Genomic DNA, 26037 nt, shown 5'->3' with positions numbered 1-26037 from the left:
TAGGCTTCAATAACCCATATTATTATCCGAATATTGCTATGCCTATATCTTAGAAGATTATGAGTTCATTGAGAATTATTTCATTGAGTATAAAAACAATTTGTTTGGACAATTACACTCTCCAGTAATGTTGGTCCCTATGATAAATGCATTCATAACAAAAAAAACTATTTTTCATTAATTCTATCTTTTCCTTGCAGCCAAAAATCCAAGTCGCCTCCAAATATGAAAGACGTGTAGATACAAGGTCATACGACGACAAGAAGAAGCTCTTCGAAGGTGTAAGTATTTTCAACTTGAATATAGAATAATACACAATTTTCTCACAAGCAGGCTAGGCCAAATGAGTTAGTTCATGCACAAAAATCAGTTACGAATATTTCTACAACTCATTTCAACTACATTCTAAAGTATAGAGTAAGCCCCAATAAAAAGATAAGTTCATTTATTGATTCAAGATACCGAATTATTCATTAAAATAATTGGGAAAGGACCAAATAAACGAAAAAATCTTAATTATTATTAATTAATTGTTTTTAAGAAGAGATATTTCATACAATAAATGCAGAGGTTATTTGCTGTGAGAACTGGCTTACTGATTTCATGACTTATTGATATAGACTGAACTAAATTTTTGATATTTTTTTCATACTATCAATTAGAAATAATATGTGAAATCTTAAGCACTGCTATTTAATAAGTGTGTGCTCTGCTGGGATGAAAGAGAATAATTTCCAATAGTTCTTATGGGAGTGTTCACACATTAGCAGACTGCAAGTGTGTGAAGACTTCCATAAGAATCTATGGAAGTCTTATTTCTCTGCCCAGGAGAGCAAACATTTATTGGAAACCAGGGCTTTAGGCGTTAATGATTTCAGACATTTGGGACGTTATCCCTTATCAGAATACTCACGTTAAATTTGCAAATTTTCAAACGGCCATATTTGATGAACGGTAAGGAATTTGCAAATCGGATTCCAGATTCGTGTTTCTCGCATCAAAGAGCATTAATTCGAGAGAGAATATTTTAATATAGGGTTCATTGAATAGACATTTCCTAATTTATTTTCTTGTGTAACCAATGTATTTTGGATAGACCTAATTTCAGAAAAACAGATTATTGAGGAAGGTGTCATCAATATTGAATGTCTTTAATTTCAATACTTGTATACTGTAACGATTTTTTTCAAGTTCTGTGACATGTTTAATTTCATACCATCATCCCTTCACATTTATCAGGACTTGAACATTTATTAAAGTCGACAAGCTACAAGTGCATCATTCACATCAGATCGGTAATAATATGAAATCATAATTTTTTTTTTAATTCAACTATCTAGATCTAGAGTTTCCCCTCACATAATATCTCAAGATTATAATATTATTTGTGACAATTTTATGTTTTCCATCAAATAAGTCTTATTTTTAAATGTTTTATTCCAATGCTGAACTTGATAACTATTTATTTCCTATAAGAGTTTTTAGTAATTTGAATATTTCCGAATAAGTGTTCTCTTGAGAGAAGCTCCAAAAATCTCACATCATATATTATGGCTTCGTTGTATATTTGTCACATTTTTTGCTATATTTACTGGATTCAATATATTTTCAAACGTAGGAATTTTATTTTCCACAATTTTCAAAGAAAGACAGTCCTTATTTTTAAATTTTAAAGTTTTTTAAATTTTAAAGACAGTCCTAATTTTAAAGTTCTCTCTAGAACAGCCTCAAAAAACGTACACTACTTATCCTGGTTTCGTTCTACAATTCTCTCATTTTTTGTGATATTTACTGGTTTTAATATGTTTTTAAGTAGGAACGATATTTTTCACAATTTCCAAAAGAAGTGTTCTGTTTAGAACAGCTTACCATACATATTCTGGCCTCGTTCTATATTTATCACATTCTTGCGATATTTACTGGATTTTGTTTAATCTACCAACTCCAGGGCTGGGACACATTAACATCAGAAACCAATGAGAAAATATGGAAGAGCAGAAACGATCAGTTTTCAAATCGTAGCAAGGGTGAGTCAGAAGATCAACGAAAATTTTCGTTTTCAAAAAAACGAAATAACAAAACATGCGCTCCGCTACTGGACACTAGAGCACTGAGTGTTTTTTGGAAACCCTGCCAAGTGTTTTTTGGAACCCCTGCCAAGCGTTTTCAACCCCAGCTAGTTTAGAATAATCATCCTGGTTATGAAAATAATTATCGATTAGCGATCTAGTTTTGTGTTAAGGTGCTGCGTGCAGACTTATGTGCCACGAACACGCGCATTTTACTTTTTATCAGCTGATGCTATACTTGTTATATCTGTATCGTACTGTTTCTGTACAAATACAGATATAATAAAAGCTTAGCAGCAGCTGATGAGAAGTGAAATACGCGTGTTGGTGGCGCTCAAATCTGTACGCACCTTTAAGCGCGCTTTCCAATGAACTTCCACTCATCTTGAAAAAGAACACCATTATTTCTTATAGGAGTTTTCACACATATGCAGATTGCTTTATGTGAACGCCCCCATAAGAACCAATGCTATTCTAACAGAGTGGAGAGCGGAGACTCATTGGAAAGTAGGGCTTTAGAGCTGTACATTGTAGCTGTGGTATTTCCCCTTGAGTGATGTATTTCTCATTGATTGATGTGATATCTCCTTGTATGTGTTCCTTGCATTTTGATCTCTACTGAGACAGAGATATAAAATGTACGGGTCTCCCAAATTGTGCATGTATTCTATCACTTGGTATAGCAATAACAGTATTGATGATTTGTAGAGCTGAAATCTTTCGTGATAGGAAACTGAGCCAGGTTCTGGAGAGTTGAGAATAGAAGATTGGTCAAGAACCAAAATTTCGTTTAAGAGACAATTTGTGAATTCAGAAATTATGATCAGTTTTGAAGAAAAAACGTTTGAAATCAATTATCGATACCTTATAATATGAATTATTATAGTAACAGCAAATTAATAACACTCATTACAGAATGCCTAAAGCTCTTATTTCATAAATTATATTTTGTTCTATTTAATTAATAATTTTTAATAGCTACTAATCCATTTAGAAAAATAGACTAGAATGTAAATTAATTTTCATTACGGTTCCAATAAAAATCGTCACTTCAAGGATCTGTTTTATTCAAATTTTTCTTTGATTCATTGATATACCGTAAGCAATAAATTTCAATTTTTCTCTCAAGATTATGTTGAACTGGAAGATTCCTTAATGGGGCTGACAAATAATTTTTGAATAATAGCGCTCACCGAATTTCCATCTAGCTGTTTACTCTGTGTCAATATTTGCAGTAGCAGAGGTCTTCGGGGTGAATCAGCATTTAATTTGGATTTTCTTTTAATAATAATAATTAATTCATTAGCATTTGAATAATTTCAATATCTCAGTAATTTCCATCTGTAGATTCCTTAATGGTTTCAGCTCTCCAAATACATAATCAAACTGTTATGAATATCAATAGTCGGTTGCAAAAACAACAATCAATATTAGTCTCCTATCTTATATATGATTTTGGTAATTTATCAGAGGTCATAATAATATTGATTGATGTTTTTTGTAATCAACTATACTTGGTGATACAGTGCAAAAACTGAAACAGTGATTGATTATTTTGTCCTATATATGCTGTTACCCAACTCCTCCTCAGAAGTTATCCTCCTGAACAATAGGGAATGAGAAAAAGTTAGTGTAAACACATGAGCAGCAATGTATATTGTATACACAATTTTACTGCAATAATGTTAACAATGTTAGTATATACACCTGAGGGTATATCCAATAAAATTTTTAAATATTTATTATATGTATTATTTCAATTGTTATGTTTTCTATATCTTGTTTTCTGAGTTCAACAATTCTCAACCATCATATATAACTGTATTTCACATGGAAAACATTCAATGTTGAATATACAGCAGCCTGCTCATTATTATCATCATAACAGACTCATATTATATTATTTGCTGAATATTTTCCATATAACATTGAAAGCTTATCACTGTATCGTTTGTCAATTGTACTGTCTATGAGATACATTCTGAATTTCAAAATCACTCTAACAAAAAGCATTTATTATATTCATAAACATTAATTAAAATACAGTGAATAATACATCCAACACAAAGAGAGCAATAATTTTCATCACTCATTGCCTATTAATATCCGGATAAAACCTTCTTAAAAATATAACTTTGAAAACAGGATATTAATTTCAGACTCATTAGGTACAGTAACAAAGAATTATCCACCAATATGTGTGGTATAAAACACTCCTAGGCCTACTACTTTGTAATAAATTTAAAAATCTGTCAATTCAATCACAGTCACATAATTATTTATCTATTCATTTATTCCATTGACAATTACAAATCATAATTATAATAAAAATATAATATGATTGGGAGAAGACAACAGGCATACCCCAAAACTGTCTTCTCCCAAATTTTTACAAATAAAAGTTTCAAAAAAGAATAAGGTTAAGATTCCACTTTCACTTCAAAAAGTCCATTTCCACTTCAAAACTAATGACTAAACTAAAAATTTTGAATTCTGATATTTAAAAACTAATTAAAAACAAAAATATTTCAGTCAAATCTCTACAAATTAGAAATGTTTGAGTAATTTTGCAAAATTTTGAGCCAGAAAAGGCAGAAAATTTTACCTAAAACATGATGATTCATCACATAAACTAATAAACAAATTCTTTCTCAATTCTACCAATCAATTTCCCTATCTATTTTTCACTCTCACCACCATCATATTTTCTCTGTACAGTCAGTTCTTTAATTGTGTTGTGTTCCATCTGCATTTGTGTTTGTGATATATGCATTGTGTAGCATTGAATTTTTCACCATTTTTCCATGATTTTCCTGCACCATACACCATAATCTCATCCCGTGTGACCCCGTCTTCATACTAACCACACTGTTTTGTCATGATCAGCTACTAAATTTTCACTAACTCTTCTTGTAAAAACTTCAACTCTTTACTAAATCTTCTTGTAAAAACTTCAACTCTTCACTGACTCATATTGTAAAAACTTTCAAATATCCACAAACTTTTCTTGTAAAAACTCTTCATCTTGTGTTTGTCTTGTCATGACCCAGCTTCCATATAGTACCATCAACCTAGAGGCTGAGAAGTGTCATCTTTTCCAGCGATACTTTTCTCTAGCTTGTTTGAACGCTTGTTTTATTTTTCTGTTGTGTTTTCTCTGACGATGCCAGGGATACATTGAGCAGACGAAAGAAACCATGGAGAAGGTCTGGAACGAAAGAACAGACCAGTTTGGAAACCGTCCCAAAGGTGAGCGATTCTGTTGCTTTGGATGGTGAACTCCAATCGCCTCTTCACATCCGGTCATTACAATCATTGGGTTTCATCAATATTTGATTTGTCAATTAATGTTTCATTCATCGATCATATTTGTTTAATCATTCACTCATGGTTAAAGCATGCCAAAAATGTCTAAAATGCCCACTCAGACTTATGTCTAAAACAAGCGACAACCTCATCTACAGTGATGTCCACGTTATAATAGCAGCGGAGAAAGATTGATTGATTGATTGATTGAGTACTTTATTTATGTAGATTACAATATATACTGGCTTATACACTTATATACATAGCTTACAATACAGCAAAATTATAGATGAATTTACATAATATAGACTAAGAAAATAATTATTTAACTGTATATGATATGAAAAAGCAATTTGTAATATAATAACTATAGATAATAATCATATTGTTATGCATCTACATAAATTGGCGGAGCTTTGGACATATCAATGTCCATTCTTCGGAAAGAATATTAAAAATATCCTCCCCACTAACTCTCTACCAAAGATAGGAGAACAGCGTTGGCGATCCTCTGTCTTGTCAATGCATTCTATGGAGGATACCTGATACAGGTTTACTGGTGTAATATTGGCTGTTCATTCTCGTTTAAAATAATCAATTATATTTTATCAATCAAGAAATTATATTTTCAATGATTTAATAATGAATTATCATAATCAAGATAAAATATTCGTTAATTATATTTCTAAATTGTTAAAAAACGATCTGGCTATACAGAGCAAAGCGAGAAAGAGATAACGCTATCCGCTTTGTTAAAGGATAAGGACAAGGATAGCAATACAATTGCTAATCAAACACTGCCATTATAACGTGGAACTCACTATAAATATTTGTTAGAGGCTCGGTTGCACAACAGCCGGTTAAATTTTAACCGCAATTAATTTCACGAGAACCAATCAGAGAAGGCGTCAAAAGACGGCTTCTCTGATTGGTTCTTATGGAATTGATCACGGTTAAAAATTAACCGGCTGTTGTGCAACCGGCACAGAGTATGTAAATGTAGACTTACTACAGTACTCCTTGTTTTGAAATGATTTCTCTAATTTCTTCATGTTAGATTCAAACTCTTGATACAAAATTCATTTTTATCACAGATCCATTATTCTATAACCAACTTAGCTTACATGGGTGAGATACATTTTTATGTATTCAAGTCTACTTACTTGAACAAGGATAATTTAATGAAAAGCTGTGATAAAACAATTTTTTCCATTCGAGCTGAGATATCAATAATGAATGGATAAATGAATAGTATATGCTATATTATTAATTATTTTCAAATTTACCTTGGAAATTTGTTTGCAGAGCAGAAATGTGAATTCCTCTGATTTCTGTATGGATTTTCATTTTTAATGCAAAAAATGATTTTGCTTGATTAATAATTAATAATAATTATAATAATAAAACCAAATTAATAATTGGTAGAATAATGTAAAAATGCCCATATAAGCTTGATAGAATGTATTCAGATCATTCAGATTTATTGAACCAGCTCATACTTACTTTTTTTGTTATGTTTGAAGAATATTTTCAGATTTTAACATCAGAGTATCATATTAGCACCGTTTTATCAATGGAGATATGGTTTTAATCTACAGGTATGAGGGAATCATTCGAGGTGATTTGTTCATTTTCTAGTCATCGAAAAGTAATAAACTTTTTCCAATAATAATGCATACACACTGAATGAGCCTCTTGGAAATGTTTTCAATTAATTATTATATTGATAAAAAACATAAAGTATGTACCTACTATTTGTTATTAAAAGACACATTCATTTCTGTATTTTGAATAAAATTGAATCCACCTTACGATAATATTTTTACTGAATTCTATTGATGAATGGACATAAAAAGTGTTCTATTTGTTATTGAGAAACATTTTCATGTCTGTATTTTAAATACGGTATTGAAAAATTATAATTTCTACGCTGATCTGCAGATATCCTTATGATGATTGGAATCACTTAATGAAATGTTTCAATTTATCCATTGTTATTCAAACTATTTCAAAAATGAAATACCTACAGCTTTTCAATATTATGATCTATGGAAATATTTATCTCTTTCCTGTATAGGGTAACTTGTAATATAAATATAAAGAAAATAAAAATCTCAGTACCTTTTTTTTAAAATATTTTATCACAACATGTTTCGGTCATTTATGCCATTTATGCCAAAGTCGGCATTTGCTGAACACTTGATAGATTCAGGCCATAATTTTACAGATATAAATTCCAATATGAAAATACTTAATTATGGTAATAAAAGTCAAAAACTAAATGTCAAAGAAGAATTTCATATTTATAAAGCAGCAAAATTAAACAGAGATAAAATAATAAACTTAATCCAATTAGACACCAATAACCCCATTTTTGATAGAATCATGCGAATTTAAACCCAAAATTTACAGTCCTAGTTCATAAAAACATATGAATACAATAACATAATGATCAAAATAAGAATCTTCCAGTAGTATTTATTTATTAATTCATATCACTTGAAAATGGCATAAATGACCGAAACATGTTGTGATAAAATATTTTAAAAAAGGGTAGCTTACTGAGATTTTTATTTTCTTTATATTTCTATGGAAATATTGTTTCTCAAGTAAAGCCTACTTGAAGATTCAGTACCAAAACTTTTTCAAAAAAAGATAATTGATAATTTAAACTCGGAAGATTGATTTGCTTTTATATTTCAAATTAGTCAATCAAGAGTTGTTATCATATTACTCCTATACAGTAATTAAATAATAATTAAGGTAATGAAGGAAACATAATCATAGCTACAGTAGGTATACGATAGTTTAATCTTGGATCTCTCTCTCATGAACTATTTATTCACATGCAATATGATTGTATTCCTTATCTATTTTAAAGCGCTACTTGAAAGCTTTATTACATAGAATACCGCTAGGAAAGAGGTTACTATACTCTTTGAAGTCCATTTTTATAGTAACGGTAGTCTACTATTTGTTGTCATTGACTACAGAGTACAACTACAGACTCTTTGAAGTCAATTTTTGTAGTACAGCAGTCTATTTTTGTATAGTCTATGACTACGAAGAGTACCTATTGCCACAGAATAGATACAGAATGGAAACTTGTAATCAAACGCCTATCCAACCAATGCTTTTTACATGACCCCAATACTAAACACGTCACGTGACCTTGGGAAGTTCCAATCCTGGTCTTCTGATTGGCTCGTGGCAGTGAACGAGATCAATTGATCCGAATCATTAAAGTGATCCGAACCTACCATCAATACTATTACAATGCGGCACTCCCTAACAAGATGGCGGATTTTGGCGTCAGGGTATAGCCAAGTTTCCTTACTGTATGTATACTGTTCTATTGCATCCTCTTCCTCTTCGCTTTGTAGTCTACACTTTATAGTCTATTTTCCATGCTCGTGGGAAGAACAATAAAGAGTTACCTACAGGTAATTCTATATGATAAAATATATAATATCCATTTATTAAATGAATTGTTTTAAATTTGTAGCTAAACTGCCAAAATGGTTCGGAGAGAGGCCAGGCAAGAAGAGGACGACCCAGAGAGCCCCGAGGAAGAGGAAGTGAAGAAGGATGACGAAGTAGAGGAACCAGTCTTCGAAGCCGAAGAGGAAGAGGAGGAGGAGGCCGAGGAAGAGGAGGAGGAAGAGGAAGAGGAGGAGGAAGAAGAGGAAGAGGAGGAGGAAGAAGAATAAATCATTCGCAAGTGAGTAATGATTTTGGTTTCGTTTTTAGATTTTCTGATTTTGGTCATCTATATCTATATTATATAAAAGCGAAATGGCACTCACTCACTTTAAAGGTTTAAAGCAGTTTTGAGCAAATGCCTGTTGTTTTACCTGCATTGTATCTATTGTCTATGAATAAATTAATTAGTCAATACAATCGATATTAGCATGGAGAAACAATAGCATAAGTAGATATCCCATGGTATAGGGCGTTTATGTCGCAACTCTTACTGTTATCTCAAGCCCATACTTCATGTAATTCTTTGCCGTGAAGCTGTGTGACACTGGTAGTCTCTCATATTGTACCGTTCATACACTCTCACCCCAACAAAACAGTAAAATTCGACAATAATCAATCGGCTTGAGATAACAGTAAAAGTTGCGACATAAACGCCCTATGCCATAGGATATCTACTTACACTATTGCTTCTCTATGATACTAGTCAATACAATCGATATTATTCAATACAATCGATATTAGTCAATACAATCGATATTAGTCAATACAATCGATATTAGTCAATGCAATCGATATCTATATATATAAAAGCGAAATGGCACTCACTCACTGACTGACTGACTCACTCACTCACTCACTCACTCACTCACTCGCATAACTAAAAATCTACCGGACCAAAAACGTTCAAATTTGGTAGGTATGTTCAGTTGGCCCTTTAGAGGCGCACTAAGAACGGATTTGGAAAAATTTCCAAAGATACGCCCAAAATCTGCGTTTTTCCAGCGTTTTTTTTTTTGCTTTTTCTTAGATTTATCGAGAACAAATGAACAGAATTTAGTACAGAAGCTCAGCTAGGGTGTAATAATGTATTAGAAGGAATTTGAAATAACGTAAAAGATACGCCACAAAATCTGCGTTTTTCCAGCGTTTTTTGCGTTTTCTCGCCTTTTTCTATAATTGATGGAAATATATTCAAAAATTCATAACACAGGTTTAGCTGAGGTGGGAAAATTTTAAAGGCTAGACTGGAGTACAATAATTCTTATAATATCCTAACGAAGTTTTCCACCCTGCACTAAGTAATTGAAATTAATCGGTGATTGAATCGAGCGAGGAAGTACTTTGACTTTCTGATGGAATGAAGCATGCCCAAATGAAAAATGCAGGCGAGCGAAGCGAGCCCGCTGATCTCATTTTTGGACGATCCAGTCGGGGGTCCAGGGGGCGGAGCTCCCTGGCTAGACGGATATGGCGAGCGAAGCGAGCCTGACGGCTGGTCATCTATAAAATAGTCATCCTAACAGGATACCCTAGTGAGTAGTTGAGAAGTTGATATTGTGGTAATTATTTATAAATAAAAAGACTAAGAAATTGTCAAAAACACAGATTTCATTGAAATTTAGAAAGACTGGTTTCGGTTGTTACACCATTGTCAATCTCTGAAAAACATAAAATCTGTGGTTTTTGACAATTTCTTAGTACATATTTTTATTTAATAGGATATTATAGTGAGGTCCACGTTCTAATGGCATTGGATAAAGATAAGAGAACAGCGTTGCCGAATCCCCGCCTTGCCACTCCCTTTTTATAGAGAATCTACTTTGTGGAAGTACTTGAGGACTGAAAATTTTGTGAATTGAAGAACTACAAGACTTAACCTATTTCGGACTATATGTGTTATCTAAATTTGGGAGAGGAATAGCACAAGGTTACCTTATTTTTCCTCTCCCTTTCATTTTGATAATGTACTTATTGTATAAATGAATGATTGAAGAATGAATCTGAGGTAATATATAACTGTTCATTCTTCTTCAAATAATATATTATACCAGCGTCAGGCTCGCTTCGCTCGCCATATCCGTCTAGCCAGGGGGCTCCGCCCCCTGGACCCCCGACTTGATCGTCCAAGAATGAGTTCAGCCGGCTCGCTTCGCTCGCCTGCATTTTTCATTTGAGCATTTTTATCATATGTTAGGACAATATCAGTCGGGGGTCCAGAAACGTCTGGCTAAACGGATATGGCGAGCGAAGCGAGCCTGACGGCTAGTAATATAATATTCCCAGGATTGAAGTAGCAGTGCCCAATCAATTTTTCCGCGATAAATGCATTTAAATCTTCATCTTGGTGCCAACCTAACAAAGTCAACTCAACTTAATGCCAACCTGACAAAATTATTAATTTAGTTGCCAGTTAACAACTGTTTCGAAGAGGTATTCTATCTAGATTATAGTTCTATAGTAACATATGATATGGAAATTTCAATTATAATTAAGAGATTGGGAGAAGAAGAATATACATGCTAAAAGACGAACTTTAAACCCTTAAAAACCACCCTTAGAGTTAAAATATCGCCAAAAGATTTCTTAGTGCGCTTCTAAAGGGCCAACTGAACATACCTACCAAATTTGAACGTTTTTGGTCCGGTAGATTTTTAGTTATGCGAGTGAGTGAGTGAGTGAGTGAGTGAGTGAGTGCCATTTCGCTTATATATATATAGATTTTATTTGTTGAAAAAATATATTTTTCAATTATTAATTCGTAAATTTTTATAATTGAGATTAAAATGCCTGTTAATTATATAATTTTTAAAAAAGTATGTGACCAAACAATGTGTTACAACATAATTAAAAAGTAAACAGAAACAGCTGGCTTGTAATCACAGTTCTCCTCCGACAGCACTATCTGTCGGCTAAAGTTGTAACAGCAATGACAGCCAAAAACTACAGCTATTATCAAGTTCCGTTTCAAATTTGATTAGTTAATAAGTAATATTCGTTGGTGATATTTTGAATAACATGGAATAAAAGAAAAAATATATACATTTTTTTTAGTATAGTGATATGAAGTTGGTAATAATAATTTCAGCATACGAACATAAAATTTTATATATAGATCAAAGTCTGGTTGAGGTATTGAATTTAGTTGGTTTAATGACTACTATATATGCTTCCTCATCTGGCTTAGACCTTCTGACCTATTCCAAATGTACGTTTTTAAAATAGAGATGCTTCCATGTTATTTAAATGGAGTCACTTTTACTCCCTAGGGAGTTTTTTCTGTTTTTCAGTACCGAGAGCGAAAAAGTGACACTTTAGTATCATGTTTCAGGAGTAAAGTAAGTACTTTTGACAGTAGGTGGAGGAAAAGAATATAGTTTTGTTTTGAATTGTTTTTCTTCAACAATACTTCTCAAATCAGCCGGAAGTTTCGCAAAAACTTTGTCCCCTATAAGTAGGGTTTTCTCAATACACACAGCCTATGTCTCTCAACTGAAATGTTATTCCTTCCTCTAGTGTTATAGCCATGAATATCTGAGCTAACTTGGAATGAATTCAACCTATCCTTCACATGTAATATTGATTTGAAATGTACAATGATGGAACAGTTAAAATGCTTAGGCTATTGAAGACTCCCGACACGTCTGTGGAAATTTGAGCCCCTCCAGGTATCTTATTGCGGACTTTTGCAAAACAAAAATTCTTTGAATTTTTGCTTGGAGGTACTCCCCCATTTATAATTCAATGCCATATAAGCAATGTGGGATTCAATCAGTGCATAGTAGACACTTTTTGCTGTTGTTTTAGGCACCCCGTTTAACAATATTTCTAAATGCAAAAAGTGACCTACTCAATTTCAATGATATCTTGTTCACATGATCCCCCCAATTGAGCTTGGAATCCATCGACAAACCTAACATGTTCACAACAGTACAACTTTCAATGTTCGTTTCACCAAGTGTATGGTTGGGTGAAAAGGACGATACTTATAATCAAAGCTGATGACATGACTTTTGTTTGAATTTATAGTGAGGTCTGAATCATTAAAAAACTGCACAACCTCATTTGCCATGTTATTTGCCTCAATCTCCTGATATAAGCTATACATTTGGCATTGTATTTTGAGGCAAACTGTTGTTTCAAGTACCTATCAAAAGCTGGAGAAAATTTAATTACAACTAAGTTGAGAACTCTTTTAATCTATCATAAAATTCAAATATATTTTAATTCATATTTCATATTTTACAGGAAGCTACGAGTCAGCGACGTTTAACCAGCATCCTCAAAACTGCTGACCCAGTCAAAAATTCTTCAGCTTCAAAAACACTCTGAATGGATTTTCAAAACTGCGCTAATTGAGAACAGCTACCCGCCATTCGGCGGCTGGGGGACCCAAAAATCTATAGGGCGACTCCAAAAATCACCAAAACAGCAATCAAAGTGCCACGGACTGACACTCACCCAGACGCCATTTTAATTTGAAAAAACAGACAATTTTGAATTTAACCATCAAAATTCTAGTTGTAATAAGTTTGTTGCACTGTAAACAACATTATTAACATATTGATTCCAACACCTAATCTAACATGAAATTTAGAAAAAAATGGCCGACTTTAAAGATAAAATGTGTGTACTATCTATATGCATTAACTATTCTACAATCTCCATTCTTCTTAACTGGAACCTAATTTCATAAATTCTTACAGATCTGATGATCTCTTCTCTCTTCGAGATTTGAGGTTTGTTGCATTATTATATATACTCTGTCTGTTTTTCTCATTAATAAATTAATTTGGAAATGTATAAATATATAAATATTTATTTATGTCAGATACTTGTTTGCTTTAATGTAGCCTACCAGTGGCACTTGTGTTTTGTGTTGTAATTTTATTGATATCCTCTTTTCCTGTTTCCTAAACGTTTCATGTGAGTATTTTATTGAAGTCACTCAATCAATCATTCATCTATCAATAGAATTATTACAATAGAGTAATCTATAATAATAGACAGAAAGAGGAAAACCAAGCTTAGCTTGCACCAATGTTCCTAGAATACAGAATTTCATACTTAGGCCTACATCGTCTGTACTATTCCTCATCTTTCAAATTTTAAAGGTAATGAAGTCTAAAAGGTGATGTGTATGTCACGCATTTCAAATTTCTGGTTCATTAATAATATGATGGTTATGAATATTACGGTACATTAATGAAATGAAAAAATATTAATTAATTGGGCAGATTTAGGACATTCAAGTCCTCTCAACCTCGAACCAATCCATACTTCTTAGTCAGAATTAGCCTACTTATTTCTGAAAATATTATTATAAAATGAATAAAGTGGAAGTGACACAAAAAGTAATTGCTAGTGATTATTGCCAACTTAAAGCTCCAGTTGCACAAGAGCCTGTTAAATTTCAACCGTGATTAATAGCCACGAGAACAAATCAGAGAAGCTTCATTTTCAAAAAGCCTTCCCTGATTGGTTTTTGTATCATTTAATGATGATTAAAATTTAACAGTCTTCAGTGCAACCGGACCTTAGTAATTTTCGAGATTCTGGAACTCGACCTTCTGGAAATACGATTCGAGTCAGCTGTATAATTTTATCTGTATAATATCTAGAACTACAGTTACTGTACAAACAGTAACTGTATCTAGGGGCCTGTTTCATAAAAGTTACAAGTCCTGTAATACAGGAGAATGACCATTCCAATTACATGCTCAATATAGCCGATAAAATCAGCTGTTCCTGTATTACAGGACTTCTAAATTTTTATGAAACAGGCCCTAGAACTAATGACTAGTTGGTACTCATCAATGTAGACTAACTACACTAACTATGTATGCCACAACGGAAGTGTCAACCAGTTTTGATGAAGGGCCTAGTGTCCGAAAGCGCTCCACTAATGTGAGTAGAAGCTTTTAGTTTTATTTATAAATACCTGACTGCTATGTCGTAATTTAGTTGTTCAGAAGTGACTAGTTGGTAGTTGCTAGAGGTGAGTCTAGTCCCTTGATTCACATCTATCTACCTTGACTAGATTCTAGTTTAATATTGCAGATAAGTCGATAATAGCATAGAGAAACAATAGCGTAAGTAGATATCCCATGGTCTAATGAGTTTATGTCGCAACTTTTACTGTTATCTCAAGCCGATTACTGTCGATTTGTACTGTTTTATTGGGGTGAGAGTATTTGAACGGCACAATATGAGAGACTACCAGTGTCACACAGCTTCAAGAGAAAGAACTACGTGACTATCGATTTGAGATAACAGTAATAGTTGCGACATAAACTCCCTATACCATGGGATATCTACTTACGCTATTGTTTCTCTATGATAATAGTGAGCTTCAAAGTCTCAAGATGAAAATCCGTGGCAGGAATTGAGAAACGAACAATCAAGAAGAAACACAGAATTGAGACACAAATATAAATTTAATATCACAAAGACGTCTTCTACATTTTATCATATTTTACAATTTGATCGATTTTGTGGAAAGAGTGTTTCATACCACTTATAACTGAAACCTGTTTAACATTTATTTTAAGTTTTCCCAGGCCAGCTGGTTCAATTTAATCTGAAGACAAATAATAATGAAATCGATGAACGTTACTCATTGTTTAGTTAGAAAATAATCATTGACAAAATGCGTTTACTCATTAATTAAACAAAATCTCAATGAGTAGACTTGATTGTACAGAATTTCGTTGGAAATGGCAAAATAAATCTAGAATTTAACAATTCTATAATCTAACTTACGCTATAACACCGAATTACAGAACCGGCTGTAATAAACATCAATAATTACGCATTAAGGGATAACATTTTTCAATTTTATCAGACTCAAAAAAGAACGTTGCTCTAGTCTATACACCGACTTAACACTACTTAACACTTAGCAAATTATCAATCATTAAAATTTAAATTATTTACGTTGATAGCTGAAAATTAATCACATCTTGATTAAAGTTTTGAAAATATTTGATTTAAAGTATACAACTCTAATAAAATTAGGTTAATGGCAATGATTTAATAATACTTTATGTAATAAGTAGTATGGCATCAAGTTACACATAATTTACAATAAATTTAAAACAAATTACAATCATATTAATTGTAGCAGATGAAACAAATCATGTCCAAAAAATTGGGATTTTGTAAATATAACATTTACAAATAAATATAAGAGATTCTATTATCATAGAAGGTATTCAAATTAGAACAGATATTTTACAAGTCTTTTCAGAATATCAGAGTACTCTATCTATTCAGAGTCTCTTCAAAATAATCTATGAATTTATTTGAATTTCTCGATTCAAAACAAGAACAATGATATTTCTGTGCATTATATTATTTTTTTACAAGGATAAATAACTTTTTTAGAGTTTGACTGAAAAACAAGCAACATCAATTTCTAACAAAAGCAAACTCTTAACAAATCTACAGATCTTACAAATATTATTTTGTATCTACCAATATTTACAGTCAGCATGATAGAAGAATATAACAATTTCCATTATACTCAAGATGGATAACTGATGATAGATTGCTTTGAACAATGTCCAAAGTTTGAGCTACTGAACAGTTTCTAGTAATGAATACTAATAGAACAATTTAACAATTAAAATACAGGATTTTTCAAAGAAAAAAAGTTGAACAACATTACAAATCGGGAAGTGATTTCTGATAACAGCTCAATCGATAATTTCAGTTAATTATAAAATAATTTAATCGCGCCACATTGAATACACAATTTCTATTAAATAAATGCATACAATGAGAAAACAGCCAGCTGCAATATTTACAAAGAGGATTTTTATGTAGAATTCAATATTCTATAACCTCTTCAATTTTTAAATCAATTTAATTTGGATCTCTCAAAGGTGTAAACCAACTTATTTAAAATAAAGTTACACATTAATTAAGGTAACAAAAACGGGCTTGAGTTTGATAAGTGCTGCATTTTCGAAAGATCACATTAATTAGGGTCACTCGTAGATAAAAAAATTGGGTCACTTGTAAGTTGAAACCAACTGATTAAAATTTTGGAAACTTAACAATTTGAGTCACAAGCAGACTTGTGTTTCATGACTGATCCTTTTTCGAGAAATGACAATCAATATTATAGATTGAAATTAACAAATTACAAACAATTTGTGTTACAAACAGACTTGTGTTTCATGACTGATCCTTTTTCGAGAAATGACCATCAATATTGTAGATTGAAATCAACCTATTACAAACAATTTGATTCAAAAACAGACTTGTATTTCATGACTGATCCTTTTTCGAGAAATGACAATCAATATTGTAGATTGAAATCAACCTATTACAAACAATTTGATTCACAAACAGACTTGTGTTTCATGACTGATCCTTTTTCGAGAAATGACAATCAATATTGTAGATTGAAATCAACCTATTACAAACAATTTGAGTCACAAGCAGACTTGTGTTTCATGACTGATCCTTTTTCGAGAAATGACAATCAATATTGTAGATTGAAATCAACCTATTACAAACAATTTGAGTCACAAACAGATTTGTGTTTCATGACTGATCCTTTTTCGTGAAATGACAATCAATATTGTAGATTGAAATCAACCTATTACAAACAATTTGATTCACAAACAGACTTGTGTTTCATGACTGATCCTTTTTCGAGAAATGACCATCAATATTGTAGATTGAAATCAACCTATTACAAACAATTTGATTCACAAACAGACTTGTGTTTCATGACTGATCCTTTTTCGAGAAATGACAATCAATATTATAGATTGAAATCAACCTATTACAAACAATTTGAGTCACAAACAGACTTGTGTTTCATGACTGATCCTTTTTCGAGAAATGACAATAAATATTGTAGGTTGAAATCAACCTATCACAAATCAGAAACATATTAATTTGGGTCACTTGTTACACATTAATTTGGGTCAATTGTCACCAACCTATCAACAAGTTTGGGTCACTTGGATTACAGATCAGGAAATCTGTTAGGATCAAGCAAGTTGGGATCAAGCAAATTGGGTCCTGTAGTGTTTGGAGGCTTCAGCTGACACTTGGTGGCCAGTTTGGCGTATGGCTGGCCATGCAGGAGACACACAATGACCACGGTCATGTTGTCACAGCCGAGTCCGCCCATCTGGCCGTCGGGCGCCAGGCACCGCGTCATCAGCTCCTCGCAGATGTCCTCCGGCTCCATGCCGTGCGCTATGCGCATGCGCACAAACTGGGTCACTTCCTACAAAACATAACACAAACATTAGTTGGTAATCAGAGAATGATGAATAGTAGAAGGAGGAGGAGGTGGAGGAGGAGGAGGAGGAGGAGGAGGAGAAGGAGGAGGTGGAGGAGGAGGAGGAGGAGGAGGAGGAGGAGGAGGAGGTGGAGATGGAGGAGAAGAAGGAGGAGGAGAAGAAGAAGAAGAAGAAGAAGAAGAAGTAGAAGAAGAAGGAGGAAAAGGAGAAGAATAAGAAGAAGAAGAAGTGTTGTAGTAGTCCAAGTCTTTTCCAAAAGATGGATGAGATTGTTTAGGATGAAGTTTGCTTTTTGGAAGTCACAATCAGAAACTGTCTCAAGTGGAATGATCAAGTGGATCACATTCCGAACAAACTCTCAAGTGTCTGCTTCTCAATGAAAGTGCTGAAGAATGTAGTTGGAACAAAAACACTATTGAATGTCTTCCATGGTTATTTAATGTCCATAATTTAATACAGCATAATGTTTTGGGGAGTGGAAAAAATAATCTCAATTCTGTCTTTAAAAAACAAAAAAATCCCTCAGAATTGTCGACAACTTGAAGCCTTATGAATCCTGTAAAAAATCTTTCAGAAGACTTAGAATTCTAACAGTTCATGCATTGTAATTCTTCGAAATTGCAACTATGGAAAAGAAAAACGAGAAGATATTGAGAGAGAGAGAGAGAGAGAGAGAGAGAGTCATATCCATCACTGTTACAATACTAGAAACCAGATAGTTCATCTTCAGTACCCGCAACACAGAACAGCAAGCTTAGAGAAAGGGCCACATTATAGCGGATTAAGAGCTTATAACTCTCTTGCTACTGAAATAAAATATATTGAGAGCTCAGAAAGGTTTAAGAATACAATAAAAGCTAAGCTTACGATCGATGCATGTCCGTACAGTTTAGAGAAAAGCTTCAACTGTTGGCGCGAGTAAGCATTTTTTGCAACCATATTTTTAACTCATTTGTATGTTATGATTTTCTTCTCTTTTTTCTCTTTTATGATTACTTTTTTTAGTACTGTACTGTCATATACTTTCAAGCTTTGCTTGATTTTTGTAGCTATATGACGAAAATGAAACTAAACTAGTAGTAGTAGGAGGAGGGAGAGGATAGGAGAAGAAGAGTAGGAGGAAGAAGACTAGTAGGATGAGGATGAAAGAAGAAGACAAGAGGAGGAGAAGGAGTAGTGAAGAAGACGGAAGGAGGAGAAGAAGAGGAAGGAGACAGGGGGAGGAGTAGTTGTTGAAGATGATGATGATGAAGATGAACAAGAAGTAAAAGCAGAAGAAGAAATTGTTGGTCATCACTTTTGAAACATTTTCAACGATAAAGTTGAATTTCAATAAGGATTGAGAGAGAATTAATGAGGAAGAATGAAAGGTAATTACCTCATTGCACATGACATCCCAGATGCCATCACAGGCGATCACTACGAACTCCCAGTCTGGTGTCAGTGTGTGTATTTTCACATCCGGCAGTGCTGCAACATTAATTCAACATTAGCATGAGACATTCATTATAAGGAAATAACTAATTCATAAATCACGAAGAACTTTAATTACTTACATAAATGCTACCGAACTGAGACACAAATAATGCTGAAATGGATCTCACTGCAGATGATTTACGAAATAGTCAAAGTAGATACTAGATGAAATGACTACTTGACGAACTGAGACCCTCCCATCTAACAAATAATACAAGGTCATCTAATCCTAATACAGTACCGTAATGTTTCAATTTAATCAGTTATTTAAATGTAGTGTTCTTTGTAATGACGGTCAAGGTGCGATTCCTTAGCGGCGTCTCGAGAGGTGAGTTTGGAGCTGTCACATGATCTATAAGGGGACCGCGCCAACTAAGCTCCCCAACAGTAAAGCTCCTTTCAAAACCACATTCGAGGGGATTTACTGACGGCGTCAACTGAGCTCCTGAGAGAGGAGCTTAACTGACGGGGAGCTTGGTTGTCGTCAGCGTCCGAGGAGCTTAGTTGTCGCCTAAGGTCCCGACAACTAGTCCCCTCATCCAGCAGGGGATTTACTGTCGGGGAGCTTGGTTGTCGTCAGCGTCCGAGGAGCTTAGTTGTCGTCTACGGTCCCGACAACTAGTCCCCTCTGAACCAGTAGGGGATTTACTGTCGGGGAGCTTGGTTGTCGTCAGCGTCCGAGGAGCTTAGTTGTCGTCTACGGTCCCGACAACTAGTCCCCTCTGAACCAGTAGGGGATTTACTGTCGGGGAGACTAGTTGACGGCAATTGTATATTTTACCAGGGGATTTACTGACGCCTGTGATCAAAATAGCGAGGAGACTAGTAGTCGGGGAGACAGGTTGGCGGTGACCCTCTATAAGTTCATAAGATTAGATGATTTAATGATTCATTAGATATGAAATGTAAAAACATTATTGTAGCTAACACTTCTAACTCAACTTTCACGATAACGTTCATACAACATAAAAATACAATGAGTCATCGAAGCTAATGAATTTATAGGTTATGTGCTCTAGCCATGACGGCTGTAACGACACGCCTTCAAGGAATTGCACCTCAAGATTTTGACTGAGAGTTTTTCAATATTATTGACGTTTTTCAAAGATATCGAAAAATCGATATATCTCGAAGACTAAAGTCGATACAAGAAAATTTCACTGGATATTTTTTGTTGCAAATTGCATGTAGAATTTATAGTTTTTGTGAGACACCATGTATACCATGGGATATCTTTCTTTGCTATATTATTTGCCGTGATACGAAGAACTCTTATGACTATCGGCTTGAGTTAACAGTGAAATTTGAAACATGAACACCCTATACCATGGGATATCTTCTTATGTTATCTTTTTTCTATGGTATCACCACACATGATACAGTATCAACACAATATGATACAGTATCATCTCAACTTGATACAGAACACTAAAATGTGATACAAAACTTCCAAACTTTGAATTAATTCTATAAACCATGGGATATCTTCTTATACTATATTTTCTCTATGATATCACCACACATGATACTGTATCAACACAATATGATACAGTATCACCATACATGATACAGTATCATATCAACTTGATATACAACACCAAAATGTGATACAAAACTTCCAATCTTTGAATGAATTCTACAAATTAATAATAGACAGTAATAAGCTTGAGTTAACAAAAAATCGACTTGAAATCTGGTACATGAACGTCCTATACTATGGGATATCTTCTTATACTACCTTTTCTCTATGGTATCACCATAAATTATACAGTATCAACACAGTATGATACAGTATCATCTCAACTTGATACACAACACCAAAATGTGATACAAAACTTCCAAACTTTTAAGTAATTCTATCTTCTTATGCTATGTTTTCTCTATGACTTTACCTGAGACAATCTGCTCCTCGGGTCTCTTCTGTTTGTTCTTCTTGAAGACAAAGTCCCCGAGTGCCCTGGAGAGGGCGAGGTTGCCCTTGACTCGGTTGTACTCCACCCAACCGCCGGCCGCCGTAATGCGACGCAGTTCGTCCTCGTTGTTCGGTTTGTGGTCGTAGGATAGCGCCACTGTCTCGCCGCGAACACTCGCCACTGCTCGCGAGTCACCCACGTTCGCCTGAAAGCGATACAAAACAATAGTTGATATTGAAAGAAATATCGATATAATATATAATCAATATAATCAATATAATCGATAGTCGATGATTGGCGATAACCAATTTTTTATTGATTCATACAATAAGAACATCATTAAAGTGATAGGGAAGGAAAAAATAAACTAACCTTGTGCTATTCCTCTCCAACATTTAGATAAGGTTACACATAGTCCGAAATAAGTTAAGTCTTGTTGTTCACTTCACAAAACTTTCAGTCCTTAATTATTTTCTTAAAGTACATTTTTAAATTTAGATGCTTCAAAACCAAACATACAGGGAATATTCACATTATTAACACCAAAATAGGAAATATTCACATATGAAAGAAATAATTTTTGAAGAAATAATTAGCATGTTTGCTTGAGAATCAATGAATCTTTAATAAGAAAGTTTGATAATTCAGAAGTTTTCTGGAAGATTCTATATTTTGGCAGAATGTATTTGTATCGTAACCCAGAATGTCCGCCTATTGACTAATTCTTTTGGTACTCGTTGCTAGCACACAAACTTAGGTTTTGCTGGCAACGCCAATTAAATTTTGAGTTGAAATTTTATTTTTATTCTGTATAAGTATGAAATATTTGTTTTATTCATTATTGTTATCTTTATAATTGGCAAATAAATGATTTTGATTTGTGATTTCTCAATATGAGATAATATCATATCATCATCATCATCACTTCAAGGATAAGTCTTTTTAAATAACCTGTTCCGGTACCCATCTCTTCCTCGTCCATCTCACATGAGATAATAATAATCCTCAACATCAGATGACTCTTAGCCAATCGGATGACTTTGTGAGTGTCGTGTCGGCGAGAAATCGGTGAGTGTGAAGACGATCATTCACATGTGTCTTGAAAACTAAGGCTCAACTCACACCTACGCGACTCAGGTCGAGAAGAGATGCGACTCTAGTCGAGAGCATGTGTTTTCAAATGGTGACGTCGCGGAGACTAGAATCGACTGGTCTGAGTGTCACCATTTGGAAACACATGCTCTCGACTAGAGTCGCATCTTTTCTCGACCTGAGTCGCGTAGGTGTGAGTTGAGCCGAATGAAACCTTGATCAAATGCTTATATTTGTTGATCATTTTAAAGTTTCCTAGAAGAATTCATAGTAGAACTTACACAATAAAGAGTGTTGTTTTTGATGAGAACACAAATGGCGGTACTTCCTGCCATCAGATCCTTGAGCAAGTCATCTTGGCGCATTGCTGCATCCAAATCTAGAAAACCCTGTAAAATATCAACAAGTTAATACATTTCTAAACAGATAACAATATTATAAAACAATACAACATACAGAAATATTATATGGGGAGACCAAGATGTATTGTAGACTGAATAGAGTGCTGTTCCTGCTGAAGAGTCTGAGTACCGGTTGCACAAAAGTCGTTTAAGTTTTAATCGTGATTAATTTCATGGGAACCAATCAGAGAAGCCTTTTTTGCGAAATAGTCTTCTCTGATTGGTTGTCGTGAAAATAATCACGATTAAAATTTAACCGGCTTTTGTGCAACCCGGCCTGAGAGAGGTTGCATTCCGGAGATCCATTATCGCATGTTCTACTTTGTCTTCTTCCAGAGCGTGATGGCATAAGGTATCACACTGCGGGGTGGCGCCACCGAGGTGGAAAGGATATTGCTCGTGCAGAAGAAACCCATACGAATTTCGTGTGGGGCTGATTATCTGAGAATCGCAAGCTACTGTTAGTGAGAGAGCATATTCTTCAACCTCTAAATTTTCAGGTCTGCTATAGCAGACCCGGATGCCTTGCCTACTACAGGGGAGACTTTCATCAGCATAAAACCAGAAACAGGCTTTCTCATAGCAGATAAGGTAGGACTCGAGGCAATCCTGACAAGCTGGCTGTTTCTGATGCGAGTCTACCTGACCTCCTACAGGAGAATCTTTTGAGGGAGACTCGAGGGAATTTTTTTAATGTGACGCAGCAACTGTCAGTAGTTGATTTTCATCATGGCACAGTTTCCTGGTTGTGATTGTTGAGATGTGTGTGGGTGGATCTGTATTTTCATTTTCTTGCCAGTTTCTGACTGTTCATTTGTGAACTTGCCTGTTGTCTTTTTATTTCTCTTGACTTGTTCCCTTATGGACATGCCCTGTTGGTGTGTATGTTATGAACAGAAACCATTATCATTATTACAAATATTATCAGCTATACTGAATTTATGAAGGTGCTATTCAGACAGGATTTATAGTCATTCACTAAAAATATATACAAATAAAGTATGTTTATAATTGCTTACCTGTTTTAACGCCTCTTCCATATTTCCCTCTCTATATTCTGGTCGATCCATGATATATTTGTGCAAATTTGTTCCCGCGTATTGAGCTATTGTACTTCCTGTAATATAAAATTTAGAATTCAGATAAAGATAAAGGATTCGTACAACACAGAAAAGATTATGTTATTTTCAAGTTTGAAGAAGGCAGAATGTTTTATCATTTCTAATCATTCTAAGATCATGTGTAATGATTCATGTCTGTATACTTGTTACTTATGTTTGTCCTCCTAACAGTCTGATGGCTGAGGAGTTGTCATTATTCTTTTTCACGGCGGATAATTTCCTCCATGAGTATAAGTCGTGTATGTTGAAATGTATGTTCTTCATACTGTCTGTTTAGTTCGCTGTTACTTTTAAGAAGAGGCCAACACACCTTTCAGCAAAGAGGACATGTACACAGCCACAACACAAGGAGGAGAAATAATATAAATTTGCCTCATGCCAGACTGACTCGATCGCATAATAGCTTCCCAGTCCGAGCACTCAAGATCTTCAATATTATGCCTGTGTATTTCCGTGCCGTGAGCAGGAGGAGGTCTTTGAGAGGGCACTTGGGAGAGGCTTGTGAGTCTGACACTCTACTCCCTGGATGAAGAGGCAATAAATGTTTTCTGAGATCTATGACTGACCTCTCATCTTGATCTTGGTTTTTATTATAGGGTTTTACGCTCTGACGTAATCTCTCCAGCAATTGCTGATTATGGATAGAGATTAATGAAGACTGTTACGTAGTAGTAAAGTATACTCCAATACAGAGTGTACTTTACAACTGAGTATACTCTACTACAGAGTATACCCTACTTTACAACTGAGTATACTCTACTACAGAGTATACTCCACTGTGTAGAGTGTACTCTATATCTTCTCACATGGAATGCAGCTCCAAATCTCGGTCCCTGACTACTGAGTGAGGAGAAAATATTACTTTCCAAAGACATTCAGACAGTTGGAAGAACATATGAAGAAAAATAATTGTTCATTGTCCAGAGTGCAGTTTGAGTATTTGCAATATTTATGATAAGTAATTTAATCAAGTTTGAACATGATATAATAGCTTACCTCCATGTCCATCAAATACTCCAAAGTATGCACACTGAGGATCATCTGGACAGGAAAGAATATGTGTGTGCGAATCCTCCATATTTATTCTCCATCCCTGCATACAACTTGATCCCACTTTGTAATCGCAGTTTTGACAGCAGGACGATTTCTTAGCTGTAACTGGCTCACCCAGTGTTTGACCCATTCTGAAAATTGATTTGGGTTTTTTACTACAAACACAAAATTCATATATCTATCTAGTTAAATAGGAAATTATTACACAATATGATGTTATTTGCGTATCAGTTCAAGGGAGTGTCATATACTTGCTAGTCTAGCTAAGACAAAAGAAGTCATATCATGTAGCTTATATAAATACTTGATATGATAAAAAACATACACAAATCAATATGGAACCAATTGTACCGGTTTTTAAAAAACTTGTCAATGATTTTTTTTCTGTTGTAATGAGATAAGATGATTCAGAAGTGAGTCATTCAACTTCAAAACTGTAATAGAAGGAATTGTCAGGATGATATTTCATAATATTAACATTATAACAACAATAGAAGAGATTTATATCAATTGCAAAATTGTTACTTACTTGGATTATGTGATAAAACACTGAAATATAAAAGAAATTCACTTGTTTTGGTTATTGGTTTGTTATCTTCATTTTTAACGTTTTAAATCATTAAAAACATGCAAGAGAATTTTAGCCATGATTTGGTGGTTATTAAATTACTAAACAAAGTAAATTAGCGTTGAAATAGTATATAAAAAGTTTAATCAAAATTTTTGAAACATTTACAAATAAAATTGAGAATGTTAATATAGGTTAGTATTCCACACACAATGGAAATTTTTTCACAACATACAGACAGGTTATCACAAACAAGTCATATGACTGTTGTAATAAATACTAAATAGAATCA

At 33.9% G+C, this 26037-nt stretch overlaps 1 protein-coding gene and 1 long non-coding RNA gene across 3 annotated transcripts; one reads left to right on the top strand and one right to left on the bottom strand.

The window, feature by feature from the left end:
* Positions 1–142: 142 nt before the first annotated feature.
* On the top strand, positions 143–13658 carry LOC120353777. Of its 2 annotated transcripts, none has more exons than XR_005572580.1 (4): positions 143–281; positions 5240–5318; positions 8881–9096; positions 13104–13658. It is a non-coding gene; the product is annotated as an uncharacterized LOC120353777 (long non-coding RNA). The 2 variants fall into 2 exon arrangements; XR_005572581.1 differs by lacking the exon at positions 5240–5318 and adding an exon at positions 1949–2027 and having other exon boundaries at positions 151–281.
* A 1615-nt stretch (positions 13659–15273) lies between these two features.
* Positions 15274–25971, bottom strand: LOC111063709 (probable protein phosphatase 2C T23F11.1). The gene is made up of 7 exons (XM_039438582.1): positions 25707–25971; positions 25121–25308; positions 24023–24120; positions 22884–22991; positions 21490–21715; positions 19500–19591; positions 15274–18105 (listed from the first exon to the last, which is right to left on the bottom strand). Exons 2-7 carry the CDS (start codon positions 25305–25307, stop codon positions 17839–17841), a joined length of 978 nt encoding a protein of 325 aa, XP_039294516.1. The 5' UTR covers position 25308; positions 25707–25971; the 3' UTR covers positions 15274–17838.
* Positions 25972–26037: the final 66 nt, after the last annotated feature.

This window comes from Nilaparvata lugens, chromosome 12 (genome assembly GCF_014356525.2).
Source record: "Nilaparvata lugens isolate BPH chromosome 12, ASM1435652v1, whole genome shotgun sequence".
Taxonomy (NCBI): Eukaryota; Metazoa; Arthropoda; class Insecta; order Hemiptera; family Delphacidae; genus Nilaparvata; species Nilaparvata lugens.
This window is presented reverse-complemented; position numbering and strand designations above follow the sequence as displayed.